The 17,523-nt window shown below is 46.7% G+C and overlaps 2 protein-coding genes across 3 annotated transcripts; one reads left to right on the top strand and one right to left on the bottom strand.

Moving 5' to 3' along the window:
- Nucleotides 1-323: 323 nt before the first annotated feature.
- chst2b (carbohydrate (N-acetylglucosamine-6-O) sulfotransferase 2b) lies at nucleotides 324-2,134 on the bottom strand. Its single transcript, XM_067251998.1, has one exon. It carries the CDS (start codon nucleotides 2,132-2,134, stop codon nucleotides 737-739), a length of 1,398 nt encoding a protein of 465 aa, XP_067108099.1. The 3' UTR covers nucleotides 324-736.
- Nucleotides 2,135-4,712: 2,578 nt separating this feature from the next.
- On the top strand, nucleotides 4,713-17,338 carry trpc1 (transient receptor potential cation channel, subfamily C, member 1). Of its 2 annotated transcripts, XM_067251753.1 has the most exons (13): nucleotides 4,713-4,878; nucleotides 5,853-6,007; nucleotides 6,143-6,244; nucleotides 6,489-6,691; nucleotides 7,343-7,474; nucleotides 7,958-8,153; nucleotides 9,051-9,387; nucleotides 11,551-11,690; nucleotides 11,837-11,986; nucleotides 14,857-15,041; nucleotides 15,392-15,593; nucleotides 16,289-16,483; nucleotides 16,864-17,338. In XM_067251753.1, exons 1-13 carry the CDS (start codon nucleotides 4,713-4,715, stop codon nucleotides 17,089-17,091), a joined length of 2,391 nt encoding a protein of 796 aa, XP_067107854.1. In that variant the 3' UTR covers nucleotides 17,092-17,338. The 2 variants fall into 2 exon arrangements, with proteins under 2 accessions (XP_067107854.1, XP_067107855.1); XM_067251754.1 differs by lacking the exon at nucleotides 6,143-6,244 and having other exon boundaries at nucleotides 4,752-4,878.
- The last annotated feature ends 185 nt before the right edge of the window (nucleotides 17,339-17,523 follow it).

Consider the following 17,523-nt stretch of genomic DNA (forward strand, 5'->3'; position numbering starts at 1 on the left):
TTGTTGTCTGAACTCAAGACAAAATACCTGTGTTTCTGTAAGAGAATTTAACATTGTAAACATTGTAAACGGCAAAGATTTACTCCCATTGACAGTTAGAAACACTAGACTAATTAAGATTTTCCTGTCATGGCATTTCAGTCTGTTACATATTTAAATTATCCCAACACCTAGTGTACCTAGACTAGGGACATGTCCTGCTACTCTTCACTGGAACAGATCGGTTTAATGATTGTCTCTGACTCAACGCAGTTCTCACAAAGAACACAACCTTTTCAAAGAATAAACTCATGTATTTCTTTTTTTTGTCTTTTTATCCCATCCACTATTATCACTTGTACAGACAATAAGGTTACTGGTAAACCCAAAAAATCTGAGGTTTTTAACATTCAAAATAACCCCATAAACATCCAATTTGAAGTGTTATCATAACAAGATACAGGAATTATACAGTTGTTTAGTTGCAGCTTTCATGTTCAAGTCATTGTTCATAGGCCTTGCGTTGTTGAACACATCCAGTTATCCAGATACAAAAGTTGTGGTCCCTTCAAACACCACCCGCAATTCAATGGAAACAAACAAAAATACATTCCAAGTGTGGCTCGGCAGTACTCCAAACACTGATTCAAAGTAAAGCTTTAGTTCCACAATGAACGGAAAACGGCACTCGATGCAAAAAAAAAAAGAGGAAGAGAAAATACAAAATCAAATTAATTGTCTTTGGTGGGGAACTCTGTCACAGTTTCGAAACAGTCAGTAAAGATTTACTCAAGTCCTTGGCCTCTCCTGCTGTTCGTACGCGTTCGTAGCCGAGCACAGACATCGAGTGGTGGCAGTAGTCCTCCACCTGCTTGATCTGCTGGATGCTTAGAACCGTTCTCCACGCGCTCGCCGCCTGGGTGGCGTTCCGGGAAGACACGATGAACGGCTTGGAGGAGGAACTCGAGCCGCTGGTCATGTTCAAGGCGAACGTCTCGATGTCGTGGTTGCCGGTCAGGTTGGTGAAGCGGTAGATGTTCCTCAGGGTCTTCACGGGGCTCTCCACCAGGTCCTCGTAACGAACCGCCATGTACTTCCCTTTGAGCCAGCTGGGGGGGTTTAAGGCAGTCCTCAGGGTCCTGGAGGTACGGTCGCAGATCACCTCCATGGCTCCTATGGAGTGGTAGTCCGCACCGTCCTTCTTGTTGACTTTGTGGTTGGGGTCCACAAACGGTATCCTTCGCAGTTTAGGGTCCCGGCTTCGGACCACCTGCAGGTTCTCCCGGATAAGGCCGTGCCTGGATTTGATCCTGGAGTTCGCCACTGCCCTGGGGTCACGTACCAGGTGGATCACCTTCAAGTCCACAGAAGGGTCCTCCATGAGTGGGGCCAAAACGTTCACGTCCAAAATGCGCACCCCTTTGATGACTATGGTGTTGTACTTGAGGCATTCCTCCTCCAGAAGTCTAAGGCTTTGTGGGGGGCACTTTTTACACACCTTGTCATCCACCATTCCTACCACCTCCTTCCTGTACGCAGAGCAGAGGGGGTAGGAGCACACCACTTTATTGAGTGTTGCACCGAACAGACCCAAGGAAGTGAAGTTCTTCCCCCCGGGGCTGTTGTACAGTTGGAAAACAGAGAGGTCACAGCGGTACAAGGAGCTGAGCATGTCCCTGGCCGCTCCCTGTAAAGACACGGCGTCACCTGGGTAAAGTTTCTGCCATATGTGCCACATGGGCTCATACAAGAAGAACACTTCGGGATTTTGGTTAAAAAGCTCCCCAAAAAAAGAGGAGCCCGACCTCCAGGTGGTCAGAACGTACACCAGCTGTCTCTTTTTAGCCAGAGAGGGTCTGTAGAGGAAGCGGATGTCTGATCTGCTCTGGTAAGTGGTGCTCCTCATCTGGTGATTGCACTGTTGAGGCTCCTTAGTCCATTTGTAGTTGGCCAAGTTCAGCATCGTCAGGACCAGCAGCAAAAAATAGGCTATAAACAGCACAATCCGTTTTCTGCGTAGAACTTTCATTACGATTCCGGGCTGGGCTATTATCTTGGTATGGTTCCTGTACGATTTGAGCTTCCTCCCGTAACTAGCATCCTTTTCCCAAGGTGCTGTCAACTTCAGTTGTTGATGATATTGTTTGCCTCTCATCTGTAACCTAGGAGAGGGGCTCTTACCGCTTGGCAAGAGCTTCTAACATTTAAAGTATATCAATACAGAAACTGATGTATCTGCAGGGAATGGAAATCCTATCGAATGTGAACTGATTAGGTAATGCACAGCCAAAACCGTTTAGAGATCACATTCGCAATCCAAAACACGAAACGCAGACCTCTTTTACTGCACTGCGCAAGGCTTTTAACATGACAGAGAAAATCCAGTTATATAAACAATACAGGCATTTCAATATAAATTACAACTTGCCCCTAATAAAATGTGAGATATTAATGGTTCAACGAAATAAATTACGCCCTGCTTCATCACATTCAGCGTGCATTTCTGCGCAGTTCTCAACGATGCACGCCTGTACACTAGAAGATTCAACAATAGCGGGAAGATAAAATGTTTACTATAACGCACGGAAGCTTTGAAGTGGCGTATCATCTCACTCATGCCATAATTACGAAAGACATCGCTGGTTAATCCAGAGGTGCAGTCTTTCGTCCAAATATTCCCCCGTTCTTGCCGATGTTCCGTATCTTTAACTAATAGAAAAGGGACTGATTCAATCAGACCACAGGAATAAAGACCCACCCTCTTTCGGACGCCATTGGCGCGTAAATAGGAGACGTATGTCAACGAGGTCCGCCGTTGGCTCAGTGGCGAGCCTGTCTTTCTTCGCAGCCTTATGTAGCCGCCCATAGTGCAAGCTAAATCTCAGAAGCAACGCTAGACTGTGGGAAAATGATGCTGTTGTTATGGTAGATATGCTTTGTCTGCTCTCTGCCCCATCCATTTGGACACTGCAGGTGTTGAATATACTAATTTAAGTTTAGTTTGATGCATTAAAATGTTTGCTTTCCTTCAAAATAAGTAAATAAATAAACGCCGTATTCTACTTCCAAACAATGTTTGATCCTTAAAGTAGTCAGAGAGTAGTTGTTCAAACGCAGGATACAACATGTAACCAAGGCCCCATGATATCGGATTGTATTCCAGAAAGCATTTTATGCGACATATTGAAACCAAAAGTAACACTATGAAGTTTGTGCATAGTCTCCTGTTCTAATATGGGCTAAATCAATTAATCGATATTTACATTTAGCAGACGCTCTTATCCAGAGCGACTTACAGTAAGTACAGGGACATTCCCCCCGAGGCAAGTAGGGTGAAGTGCCTTGCCCAAGGACACAACGTCAGTTGCATGACCGGGAATCGAACTGGCAACCTTCGGATTACTAGCCCGATTCCCTTACCGCTCAGCCACCTGACTCCCGATATCACACATTAGTTACAATAACCCTAACCTTATTACATTAGAGGTAAAGCTATTCCCCAGCTCTCTGGAGTATTTCCAGTATGAGATTGTACATTTGTTAATTCTTTTCTCTGCTCACCAGGCAAATAATCATCACAGCTAATCTCACGTTTGACAGCTGTTCCTGCGGAATTGATAGGCCCGTGCAGGGATAAACCCATATGTTTGATACGCACAACCGTATGCTCAACAGACTTAAATCCATTGGTCAGATGTGGCATTAACAAATAATAGCCAGCTCAACATTCTGACGTTGTGTGAAATTGTGTCATGATTGAAATGTAATTAGCCTATAGCCCATTAAATTATTTTGTAGTTTTGGTGTGGAAATTAATAGGGTGGGATAATGTGTCGACTTAATGCATACCAAATTGTTTTCCTAAAAGATGTTTCAATAATTCAATCAGATTTTGCTACCTACCAACAGATAGGTATACAGGCAAGCAGACGTTGATGACAATTATTGCTATGTAGCTGCTGCCATCTACTGGATAATTTATTGTCGAGTCCCAGCAAGAGCATATGTGCCATTTCAAGTAACTCAACGGTTATTTTTGCCCGCGTGTCTTCAGTTGAGCCAGTACTGGAAATAAGATTATTTTACTACTATAGTTTCGGATTTGTCATGGTTTAGCCTATTTTCTCCTTTACTCCCCCCCCCCCCTCTTTCTTCCTCTCTCTCCTCAATGTAATCCAGGCAATATTGATTTCGATTAGAGAAATGTATCCAAATAATAAATTACAATGCATTTATAGGTTTACATGATCATATCCTGATACTACATGTTATTAAACGGAAGGTAGGCCTACGAAACAAATCCCCCCTTATGTAATCGTGGACTTGCTAGGATGCTGCGCCTGCGAGATGAGCAAGCAGGTGGAGAGTGCACATGCTCACAGTGCAGCAACATCAGGACCAGGGAACTGCCAGTAGCCTGTGATGCTAGAAAATGGTGCAAGTAAACAAGCCTGTGGAGATTCTGTATTCTATAGACACGTTAATTATAGATAGGTAAGATAAATATTGTAGAATCATAGCCATTATCAATACAGAGGAAAACGATTTTTGTTTTCCAGCCACCGTCAATTCCACGAACATAGCTGGCGGCATCTCAAGATTCTGCATGCCATTGGTTTCGGTACAGCAAGACGTCGACTCCAACTGGGCTTTGCAAAACTATCCAGAGCTACTCTCCATGTCACCGTTTCTGACACGGTTTCTTGTTTAGGTGGTCGCTTGTGTCAAGTGGGATGCACATCAGTGTTTTGCCGTACTCGTTCTCCGTCGTAATGGCAGCTCTATATCAGGGCACGGACGCGTCCTCTCCAGATAAATTTCTGGCCTTGAAAGACGTGAGAGAAGTAAAGGAGGAGACAACTCTGGACGAGAAGCTCTTCCTTCTGGCGTGTGAGAAAGGTGAGAAAGTCATATAGATTTTGATGGAGTGTATTCAGTATCGTGCTTTGTTGTCAACTTACTGTATCAGCAGTGTATTAATTAGGCTATAGGCTATCGAAAGTGGATTGGGTTATTTCCAAAAGAACATTACGTGAAAGAACCTTAAATTAGTGCAGTGTTGTTTATCTTCGGAGGCGTCTTCTGACCTAGCAAGGTTAGGGTTTAGGAGTTCAAACTAAAATGTCACCTAAAATTATTACGAACAAAATGGGAGATGTAGCCTTGTACCATAAACAAGGGAATTTACTGACTATTAATCTCAGTGCAGAAGGGAAACTCAAAAGAGCAAATTCACATCTTACCTTTTTTCAGTTAGATGTCTCATGTAAGTATATCTTCATGCAAATTGAACATTTGCCCAAAGGATGGAAATTGAATTTAATGTAGCACTATGCTGTTGCGTAAATATGTTAAAATATTCACAATATTTACACATATTTAAAATCCAGTAAGGACACAGATTTTTGTGTCCATCAAGGACATTAAAAACAAGTGGTTTTTTTCCCAGGCAAATCATACATGGGCACTCTAACACGGGTATTCCATTGTGAACAGACCAGATTGTCCAGCCACGCATATACATGTAACTGTAATTGCCATACGGTCCATATAAAGCCAACAGTTGCGGAGCACTGTGCCCTTTGAGGGAGATGTTATTGTTAAAGAAGACTGGAATGTAGAGAGTGCTGGAGTGAGGCCTGCTTGCGTGAGGATGACTGTGCCACTGAGTGTGTGCACGTGTGTGCACGTGTGTGCACGTGTGTGCACGTGTGCGCACACGCTACATTTCTGTGTACACGTGCGTTTTACATTTAGTCATTTAGCAGACTTTCCTGTACTGTACTTTCTGTGCGTGTATCTTCGTGTGTGTGTGTGTGTGAGAGAGAGTTGGTGTGCCTTCCCTTAACTGAGCTTCCTGTCCGACTCCTAAGGTGACTACTACATGGTGAAGAAGCTTCTGGAAGAGAAACGTCACGGAGAGATCAACCTGAACTGCGTGGACGTGCTGGGACGGGACGCGGTCACCATCTCCATAGAGAACGAGAACCTGGACATCCTACAGCTGCTCCTGGAGCATGGTTGCCAAGTAAGCCCTTCAGCCTGCTACGTAAACCAGCCGCAGGCTCCGAAACTTCAGACCACAGTGTGTGTTGATGCTTCAATGGATGACCTCACCTGATATGACCTGATCAGTAGACTTGTATCTGTGTCTCCTGCCCAGGCCACAGATGCTCTGTTGGTGGCCATAGACTCGGAGGTGGTAGGGGCGGTGGACATCCTTCTGAACCATCGTCCCCGGAGATCCTCAAAGCCCTCCATCGCAGTAAGTCTCCTCTCGTACCTCCATCAAATGACCTCAGTCGACGTCGGGACATGGCGCTGGTGGAAAGCGACTGTACGACAAGTCGATGATTCATCAGCATCAAATATGAACGGTTTACTGTTCTACTGCATAGTCAATCCCCTTTATACCCTTATATTTTTCTGGAATCTCTCCCCAATCTCTTCCCTCTTTTCCCCCCTCTTCCTCCTCCTCCCTTTCCACCATCCCCACCCCCTTCCATTAGAAACTCATGCAGCGCATCCAGAACCCAGAGTACTCCACCACCATGGACGTGGCGCCCGTCATCCTGGCGGCCCACCGGAACAACTACGAGATCCTGACCATGCTGCTGAAGCAGGACATCTCCCTGCCACGGCCGCACGCCGTGGGCTGCGAATGCACTCTCTGCAACGCCAAGAACAAGAAGGACAGCCTGAGACATTCCCGGTACAGCCTGCACCTTCACTTAGCTTCCTGTGGAGGCGTCTGCTCCAAGCGGAGAAAATAGCTATCGATAGCTGGAGGCGGTGTCAATCGCGTTAGCATTCCTCAAAGTCGTTGGAACACATTGATTTGTCGAGGGATTGGGTCTGTTTGATGTTATTGTGCTTTCTGCCCATAACTGATGGCAGGAACTGAAGGGCTCTCACAGATATGAGAGAAAAACAGTTAGAGCCCCTCCATCTCTTTGTCTCTACTTTTCCTTTCTCTCTTCTTCTTCTCTTTGTCTCCTTTTCTCGTTGTCTCTCTATTGTCCAAAATACCCTGTAGCGACCGTATCTTGCTGTACTCTTGCCCTGGATGCTTGGTGTTTCTGTCCTATATCTATTGCCGTCCTCCCACACAGAAGCCCAGTGAATCAGCATACAGCATTGAGTATCAAGGCCAAGTAGCTTTTAATAGCCCTAGAAGAAGTGAGGTTTAAGGGTTTGATCAGTTTCACATCGTTTTGAGACTCTCACACTGAATCGTTCTCCTCTCTCGTTTGACCATTCCGTTCCCTCTCTCCCCATACCTGTGTGTGGGTGCGTGTGTTGCGTGCCTGCCCGCGTGTGTATGTCTGCGCCCATGCTTACCTTGACCCTGTGTGTGCTACAGGTTTCGACTGGACATCTACCGGTGCCTGGCCAGCCCCTCTCTGATCATGCTGACCGAGGAGGACCCCATCCTCAGGGCCTTTGAGCTGAGCGCAGACCTCCGAGAGCTCAGCCTGGTGGAGGTGGAGTTCAGGTACAGACACCTGGACAACTTGGTAGACGTATGCTAAATTCTAGGCTAATGCTAGCACTTTGTACAACAGAGGGTTAGGGTGTGTGTATGTGTGTGTGTGTGTGTTTGAGTGTGTGTACACAGTGGGAAGATAAAAAGGTATAATGGTGATTAACAACGTAGTAGAACAATAAACTGTTCAGGTTTGATGTCAAAACAGCAAGCAATAAAACAAGCAGACTTGGAAATACCCCTGACAGTAGTTAAAAGATCGTGTTCACAACACTAGTACATTGTAATTCCTTAAACTGTCAGATACAGACAACTCAAAACCACACCAACAGCTGTCATAAAGAAACCACTGAGAACAAGTCCACTGAGAACCCATAAAAATCTACCTGGCATTATTGGTTCCAGGTAGTTGAAAAACTCCTGCACGTGAATAAAGAAAAAAGTCCTAGCAAGCTGTACTTGACCTACGAGCTCCCTCTTCCTGTGGTACAGGAACGACTACGAGGAGCTGGCCAAGCAGTGTAAGATGTTCGCCAAGGATCTTTTGGCTCAGGCTCGGAACTCACGAGAGCTGGAGGTCATCCTCAACCACACGTCCAGCGAGGACCTGGTGGACAAGAGAGGTCTGATGGAGGAACGCATGAACCTCAGCCGGCTGAAACTGGCCATCAAGTACAACCAGAAAGAGGTGAGAGAGACTGAAAGAATGAGAGAGTGAAATAGAGAGATAGCGAAAGAGATGCAAAAATGGTTGTCGGTTAAAGTGAACAAGGCAGTTACTAACTGACATGTAAAAGCAGTTGATTTTATCTTGTGTTTTGATTGTGGCATTGTACAGTATTTGAGCAATTTCCTATTTTCACAACCACGCTCTGAATTTATGTCCTCATCTGGCATATTTAAAATGTAATGTTGCAAAGTAAAAAATGATTTGTTGTAATATCTGGTACTATATTCACAATCATTCACCAAGATGAGAAGCAGAACTGTTTCTGCGTCTTTATAATTTTCTGGCCAAAAAAACAAGACTAGCACAGAAGCATAGAAAAGCTGGTTGAACATTTTAAACTAGGTTATTTACGACTGCTGAGAATGCTCAGAGCGCCAAGTTTAGTTTGTACATGTGGGTTGCTTGCCAACGCTAAGCCACCTTCAGGACGGTACTTCACAATGTTAAGCTAACCACTAACTCTTTATATCAAATTGTGGGCCCCAGAGGATAGCATTTGGTCTCTGGTTTATGTTTGTGATGGGATGTACTGACATAAAGTGCTTGGGAACTAATGTAAGTTGGCAGTGCTTAGCTTACCGGAACGTTGACATTCTACCAAACTAAACAGGTGGAGCAAGAGATCTCCCTTTAGGCCCATTCAGTGGGTCTATGGCATGTTCCTTAGTGTGGGAAATGTTGAATTTAATGTCTGCACAGGAAAGTGCTACATTATAGCCAGTTTGACTGGACTAATAAACACACAGGCTCCTACTTGCATTTGCTTTTAATATCTCCTTCTCTCGTGTTTCATTCACTCCTCCCTCCTGCGGCTCCCCCTGCTGTTCCCTGGCGGTACCGTCACCCCCCCCCCAGTTTGTCGCCCAGTCCAACTGCCAGCAGTTCCTCAACACGGTCTGGTTCGGCGAGACGGCGAGCTACCGGCGCAAGCACACGTGTCTGAAAATGGCCACGGTGCTCAGCGTGGCCATCTTGTGGCCGCTGCTGACCGTGTGCTACCTGCTGGTGCCGCGCTCGCGCGTCGGCCAGATCATCCACACGCCGTTCGTCAAGTTCATCATCCACAGCGCGTCCTACTTCACCTTCCTGCTCCTGCTCAACCTGTACTCGCTGGTCTACAACGAGGGCAAGAAGAACACGATGGGCCCGGCGCTGGAGATGATCGATCTCCTGCTCATCCTCTGGATCGTGGGTGAGGAAGGGACAGACACACACACACGCACGCACACGGACATGCAAACGCATGGACACACACGCGTTCAGGCACACACACAGAATGGTGTCATTATCGATTGAGGGTCAGAGTAGGTAAGAAAAATGGGACTTGATGAAAACTCAGTGCAGCCTCAAGTATGTCAGTCTCCACGACTGTAGTCTGAGTACCAGGAAATATTAGATACTGTCTTTTGACTCGCTAGTACCAGCTCGGCTAAATTACATCTGGCCCTGCGCTCCGGTTAATCTGGGTGGAGGAGCTAGAGACTCCTCCTATGCTCCCTCCCCCGCACACACACACACGCACGCACCCACGCACATACACACACCCATACCAACGTGCCATCATGGGCTCTGGTGCCATCATGACTTTCATGTATGGAGGCGTTATGGTCAACCAATGAAGGGAGGGAGGGGGGAGGGGAATGAGGAGAAAGGCAGACGGATGGAGGAAGGTGGGGGGGGTCTCCTCTTGTTTGCCTCTGCTGCCAAGAAACCATTATCTTGATTGCTCAATTGCCATAATGGGACTTGTTGTTGATAATTGTGGACCAGGCATTCTCCTCCTACTGAATTTGTTCTTCTTCTCAAATTATCCCCCCACATCTCTCTTTCTCTGAATCTGTTCTGCATCGAAGAGAAAGAATATGTTCTGTGTTGTTACCCCGAGGTGAGTGCCAGAGATGCAGCTGATGTGAGTTGACGTACATAAAATAATTTGAATATTTCAAGATGAATCTCTTTTTTTTCCTGTTCAAGAAAGTCCACGACATCAAGCCGCATAGGAGCAGATCGAACCACCCTCCTTCCTTCCCTCCCCACAAACACACACACACATTCACACACACAAATCGGTTTAATCTCAGTAGTGTACGATACTCCTTAATGAGTTCAAAAACAAATGTAACAGATTTGATATTCTGTAGCCCCTGCTGAATATAAAAAATATATAAAAAATATAGAAACTAGGCAAGCAAGCAACACTTTTCTCATAATCTTGTTTTTCCTCTTTTCTCAAGACAAGCAGGAGGACTGATTGTATTTGAATGACAGTATATGTAGGCCAGTTCAAATAACCAGATTCACTGTGAGCCTAAGGAGAACAGGCAGTTTTCTTGGAGCAGTATTGTTTTATCTTGTATTCCTCCATTGTTCTGTCTCCCTCTCTTCCTCTCCTGCTATTCCCTGGAGCGAGATGCCTCATGCTAATGTGGAAATCAGATGCCGCATCTGTGTGTGTGTGTGTTTGTGTGTGTGTTGAGGGTGGAGTTTGACTCATGTCTTTCACTCTGAAGTGCTATATACATTGACATGGATTTGCTTTACCGTCCAAGTACAAGTTTTGTACATTTTTTAACATTCCTATTTATTTAATTCATTTAGCAGATGAATTTATCCAAAGCGCCTTACAAAGACACACCCAGGCTCTGGCTCCAGGTATCTGGTGCCTACCCAAGGGTCTAATCTCACATCTCGAATTCAGTAGTATTACAAACAACAGAAGCACAAAAAGAAAGAACATCAAGGACTGCTAATGCTGGGACCATTTCTTTTAGATGGTCTAGCATTAGGTAGGTTTTTGCCTGCATTGCTGATCCTTTGGGCTGAAATACCCATGTTTTGGTCTTCGTGGTGGAATATTACTCACAGCACTGTCTAACATTACCGCTGGGCTTCCGTTGGTGTGGGCGCTGTTTAAAATGCTGTTGTGTGTCCTTCAGGGTAATTGGATCTAGACACAACCATTATTTTACACATCTGTTCAGGAAGAGCGTTGTGTTCCTTCTCTCTGACTAGTCGTATAAATCAGATGGATGTGGAAACAATATTTTTGTAAGGGTTCACGATACACACACACACACACAAAGAATAAAACACACGAAAAGTCTACAACACATACAGACAAAAAATACACACACACACACGGGTGGAGATGAATCCCACCTCGACAAGTGACTGGGGATTCCATCTATAAATCTCCCAGTGTCTCATACCAAAGAGATTTTTTCCAAGGCGCACGTCTGCAGAAATATTCACTGCAGACATTTGGAAATGTCAGGAATGACAGCATTCCGGGTAGAGGGAAATCCTTGTCCCTGTGGACTGGAAGGTGACGGTCAATTATTTTCCACCTTCCCAGGGATGGTGTGGTCGGACGTGAAGCGCCTCTGGTACGAGGGCCTGGAGGACTTCCTGGACGAGTCGAGGAACCAGCTGAGCTTCGTCATGAACTCCCTGTACCTGGCCACCTTTGCCCTGAAGATAGTGGCCCACAGCAAGGTAACTCCATCACGGCAACGTTCACTCGTTCATTGAAATGCTCAATTGAACGTAACTGCCCGTTTGTGACTTTTGGAGTTGACGGCGGGCCTGAAATCTGTGTGCGTGGCTGTCTCTGTGTGTGCGTGTGTTTGTGTGTGTGTCAGTTCAAGAACGTGGAGGACACGGAGAGGAAGAACTGGGATGCCTTCCATCCCATCCTGGTTGCCGAGGGCCTGTTCGCCTTCGCCAATATACTCAGCTACCTACGTCTGTTCTTCATGTACACCACTAGCTCCATACTGGGACCCCTACAGGTGCACACTCATACACACCAACACGCACTCACACACACCAACACACGCTCGTACATAACAAAACACACACTCACACACGCCAACACACGCCCACACACACATCCATACACACGACCACACACTCACACACACCAACACACACTCATACACGCCAACACACACTCACACACACCAACACACACACAGTCACCCACACACATACACACCAACACACACTCATACACACACTGAAACACACTGACAGTTACAGGAATTAAACCCTTGTGTTATCTTCGGGTCATTCTGACCCATCAGTCATTGTGACCCACCGTCGTATTGCGACAACGTTATCGCATACGAAAATAAAGTGAAGTATTTTCTTTTAACCGTCGGGCTGTCTCAGACCCCCCCTTTATTTGTTTTTGTTTTGCGTAAAATTGGGTAAACACAACAATGGTTCGTTGTGAACCTTTGGGTCATGTGACCCGAAGGCAGCACAAGGGTTAAACAGGCATCCAAAAGGACACATATGTATACACGTGCATCACTCACACACACACACACACACACACACAAACACCACAAATATTCTAGCAGCAGATGTATATTTGCATAACAAGCCTTACATTCTGTCAGCCTTGGTGAGGTTTAAGCAGCATATGGAGTGCCATCATCCTCATCATCACTGAATCATCTCACACATGGAAGCAGTTCCACATTGGTACACATCCCAAAAGATGAAGCAAGACTTGTGGAAAAGCCAGATCAAAGCCTCCCTGTAATTTACTCTCTCTCTCTCTCTCTCTCTCTCTCTCTCTCTCTCTCTCTCTCTCTCTCTCTCTCTCTCTCTCTCTCTCTCTCTCTCTCTCTCCCTATCTTTCTCCTTTTTTCTCTCCCTCCCTCACTCTCTCCCTCCCTCTTTCTCTCCTCATTTGCAACCGGTGCATTTCTGAACCTTCCCCCGTCTCCCACCTCCCTGAGCTCAAGGCTGAGTTCCTGCTTTGAATGTGTCCTCTCCAGTTGGGTGCTTTCCCCGTGCCACAGCGGTGTCCTTCACTTGAGGTCCTCCGCTCCCTCGGGCTAAACACTTGGAGGGGAAAACGAAATTCTACCTTCTGGCACCTTCCAGTGTTCTGTCTCGCCGTGTGTATTATGTCACTAATAATTTCAGCGTGTGCAGGTAGGAGGTGGTGAGGTCACTGTGCTCCGAGGGCTGTTTCCTCTTGTTATTCTTGAGGCGTGTTTGCGGTTAGGTGTATTAAACAGCAGGGCTCCCCTGTGTGTTGTTTGGTCGTAGGTCTCGCACCATCGCCGTTCCCCGTTTCCCTCTCTTTTTCTCATGCGCTGTCTCTCTCCCGCTTATGCTGTCTCACTCCTACCTGTCTCTGGCACCTACCTCTCTCGCTCTCTTTCTCCCCTCTTTCTCTCTCTCTCTCTCTCTCTCTCTCTCTCTCTCTCTCTCTCTCTCTCTCTCTCTCTGTCTCTCTCTCTCTCTCTCTCTCCCTGCCTCACTCTGTGCAGACTGAACTAGGATGTGTGACCTCACTGTCTGGCGTAGGTGGATGGAAAAGTTCTTAGCGTAGGAAAGAGGTGCCTGTGTACACACACTCACCCACACACTTACTGACATGACGGACAACCTCTGAACCCGACCCTCCCCCTCCTGTCCGTCACACAGACTCACCTTCTCTATCTCTCTCGCTCCATCTCACTCCCTCTCTCTCCCTCACACACACGAACACACGAGCACACACAGGGTCTGAATCAGTGTTCCCAGCACAGAGTGCAATGTGGTTTGGGACAGTGAATACTAGTCTGACTATCCCAGCCTTCCCAAGTGAATCAGCCCCCTCCTGACCCCCTCACCCCCCACGCCCGACGGAAAAGCACCCAATGCCAAATCAGGGGAGTGGAACCACCGCCCCTGACTCACTCACAACCTCAGTCTAACCACCCAGAAACAGGCTTAATGGGCCTTAGTGGATAGCATGCTGGAGTGATGTGTGTGTGTACGTGTGCGTGCGTGCAGGCATCAGTGCCCCCGTTCCCCCCCACAGTAAGGGTTAAGAGATCCTGATCCGGCATTCCTGCGGTGTTTATACAGTAACAGGCTACCTGTCAAACCTGGCAACCCGGCAACACCCATCGCCCATAAATCTGCCACCTACAAAGAAGGAGTAGCACCAGGAATCCTACGGTTGGCCAACACTGAGGGGGGGATTCACATGAAGAGAACTATTCGAGCTAATGGACTCGCTCGCTCCTTGAACACGCTGGCTGGCTCTCAGTGCAAACAGAGTGGTACACCATGAGGTCTCCCTTCCAGCCTCCTGGTTAGGGAACGAGTCAAATATGATCCCCCCTCCCTCCAAACCCCTCCAGCATCCCCCACACTGGACAGTCTATGTGAATGGCCACGTTTGTGTGTATGTGTGTGTGTCTGTGGCTTTGTAGGTGCGTGCGTGCACACACGTGCGTGTACAGAACGTGTGTGTTTGTGTGTGCCGGTTCAGATACCACCAGAAGATCTACTGACCTGGGGTAAATAGCCATCCGAGTCTGCACTAAGGGCTATAAATAGTGACCACACTCCTGCTGTTCAGAATAGTCTCTCTGTCCCTTCACTTTCTCTCTGGCTCCATACTTGTCTGTGTTCGCTCCACTAGCCAGGGTGATGTCGACCTGCCAAACTAAGTTGTTTTTCTTGCCATTTTGCCAATTGCGAGTAGAGAATGTGGAGATAGACTGCTGCATTTATCTGACATGTCTTCCCTCACCTTAGAAAGATGTAATCTGCCTTTCTTGTTTGTGTTGCGTTTACGTGTGTGTGTGCACCTATCCCTAACCAGGCACACCTGTTCTCTCCCCCCCCCCCCCCCCCCCCCGTCCAGATCTCGATGGGCCAGATGCTGCAGGAGTTTGGCAAGTTCCTAGGCCTGTTCCTTCTGGTGCTCATCTCCTTCACCATCGGCCTGACCCAGCTGTACGGAAAAGACCAGAAGGACCCAGCCAAGGACCCGGCCAAGGACTGCGAAGGCATCTTCTGCGTGCAACAGAGCAACGACGCATTCCACACGTACGTACGGAGAGAGCCTGGCTCAGTCGGCACCGACAAGCTTTGGTGTTGAGAGAAAGGGGAGCCCAATTAAATTGTACTCAAAAGGAACTCTAGAACAGTGTCGAACTACTTGAATAAATGGCTTGCCAAAATGTTGCTAAAAAACCCGTTAAAGATGTTTATCTTGACACTGGAGAATGCGAGTGAGAGCGTTTTCCCTTCTGTTCTGAATTGTGCCTTTCGTCTTGTTTATTCAAACCATTTGCGCTACTGAACGTTTGATAGAGGGATTGTTGGTGTAACTCGGATCGTCGTTGTCTCCTCGTACCTCTCTCTCTATCCTTGACCTGACTGCCCCTTCATGCCAGGTTCATGGGGACCTGCTATGCCCTGTTCTGGTACATCTTCTCCCTGGCTCACGTGGCACTGTTCGTCACGCGCATCCACTACACGGAGGAGCTGCGCTCGTTCGTGGGCGCCCTCATCATCGGCACCTACAACATCGTGGTGGTCATCGTCCTCACCAAGCTGCTGGTGGCCATGTTGCACAAGAGCTTCAGGCAGATCGCCGTAAGTCAAGTCGAGTGGGATTTCATTGTCGTTCTTCATCGCAGCTTGTATACACTGGAACGGAGTGGTGTTTCTTCAAGACCACGGTGCAACAGAAACTCCCTTTTGGTCCAATGCCATTTCGTAAGGGCTAGCTAATGCTAACACTTGAATTCATCACGCCAAAAGGCCGACTTTATTTACACAACCGTCTGTGGACAACATGTTTAGACGCTTCATTACAAAGAGCTGAAAGATCAATCTTGAATGATGATAAATAAAGAAGCAAGACATATTGGAAGGCTTGCTGTACAGTTGAGCTTATTTGATTTGTCACTGGGGATTTCACTGTGACGTCCTACATTGTCATTTTCAGGTTGTTTTGGTGTCGAAATAATTAAACGTTGCCATTTGCTTTGAGTGGTTCTGTAAAAAACAAATCCAGACTTGTATCATTACAATGGAAAACAGATGTTCCAGTATTGTTTACTGGCAAATTCCACAACATTTAGGAAGGCATGTAAATGTAATTATCACTTTGCACATGCAACTGTGATCCAAACAGCCTCCATGTTGGAGAAGAGCATTCCACATACTTGTGAACACGTGGGAGCAATTCCTTGACACCTCCTTGGAAGTAGAACATAGTCTGTAAATGTATAGTTTATTGGACCATAAATTCCCCCCAATCTATTTATTTCTCCCTATTTCTCCAGAACCACGAAGATAAGGAATGGAAATTCGCCCGAGCCAAACTGTGGCTCAGCTACTTTGACGACAAATGCACCCTCCCCCCACCTTTCAACATCCTGCCCTCCCCCAAAACCGTGTGCTACCTGGTGACCAGCATGAGCAAATGGATCTGCTCATATACCTCCACGGGCAAGGTGAAAAGGCAGAACAGCCTGAAGGTGAGTGTGGTGTGTGGGTGGGTGGGGGATTCTTCTACATTCATTCTGCGGGGTTGCCTCCTGCCTGGGATTGATAAGAGTAAGAATTCACATCGCGTCGGTCCCTTGCGGGGAATGGGATGATATTTTTCACCAGCCAACCAGTCAAAAACCGAAGGTGTAAAGTCTTTGCATTGCCTTGGTTGAACTCCCAACAATTTGCCACAATGTCAGAGACGGGCCCTATTAATGGTCCAATTTTAGTATTTATCTGCAGGGTGTAAGTAGATCTTTATGTTTAAGAAAAAAGTACAATAAATACTGCATAGGTACCCCAACCAAGAAGTGCTGTGGGTTATTTTGTGTAAACTACCGACTCTCTCCTGCTCTCTTCCAATCAGGAGTGGAGGAACCTTAAGCAGAAGAGGGATGAGAACTACCAGAAGATCATGTGCTGCCTGGTCCACCGCTACCTGACCTCCACACGGCAGAAGATGCAGAGCACGGACCAGGCCACAGTGGAGAACCTCAACGACCTGCGGCAGGACCTCTCCAAGTTCCGCAACGAGATGAGGGATCTGCTGGGGTTCCGCACCTCCAAGTACGCCATGTTTTACCCCAGGAACTAAGCCTGACCGACCTCCCCCACCTCGCAACCCCCTGTTGCTCCATCCAGGAGCCCAAGCATGCTCAGAAACGCTCAGGGAGGACATTTGGACCTGGAACTCAACTGGAAAAAAGATATATTGGCCACAAAGCCTCCAGTTTCTGATGCCACGTGTAATATCCCATTTTTTCTAAAAGAAAAAAAAAGGTTCTAAAAGAAATAAGTGGATTATTTTCAACAAAAACACTTAATAAAGACTTGAATAAAGATTCGTGGCTGAAATGTTCAGCTTTGATTTGAGCTGAAATGGTTAGAAACCTGACAGTGGAAGTGTTCAGGAGCACAGTTGGCTTCTACCAATACAGTATGTGTTACATTCACGTACCACAATGACATACACACACATCTGACCATTCTTGTGCTTGGTAGAGCACAGCTTCCAGCACACTTGGTC

The sequence above is a fragment of the Osmerus mordax genome, chromosome 15, assembly GCF_038355195.1.
Source record: "Osmerus mordax isolate fOsmMor3 chromosome 15, fOsmMor3.pri, whole genome shotgun sequence".
Lineage (NCBI taxonomy): Eukaryota > Metazoa > Chordata > Actinopteri > Osmeriformes > Osmeridae > Osmerus > Osmerus mordax.

Bases quoted from the DNA above. Each gene is read 5' to 3' on its own strand.
- trpc1 (XM_067251753.1), top strand. From the start codon at position 4,713: ATGCACATCAGTGTTTTGCCGTACTCGTTCTCCGTCGTAATGGCAGCT. The intron at 6,008-6,142 runs GTAAGCCCTTCA...TCTCCTGCCCAG, and splicing joins TCCTGGAGCATGGTTGCCAA to GCCACAGATGCTCTGTTGGT. The intron at 16,484-16,863 runs GTGAGTGTGGTG...TCTTCCAATCAG, and splicing joins AAAGGCAGAACAGCCTGAAG to GAGTGGAGGAACCTTAAGCA.
- chst2b (XM_067251998.1), bottom strand. From the start codon at position 2,134: ATGAGAGGCAAACAATATCATCAACAACTGAAGTTGACAGCACCTTGG.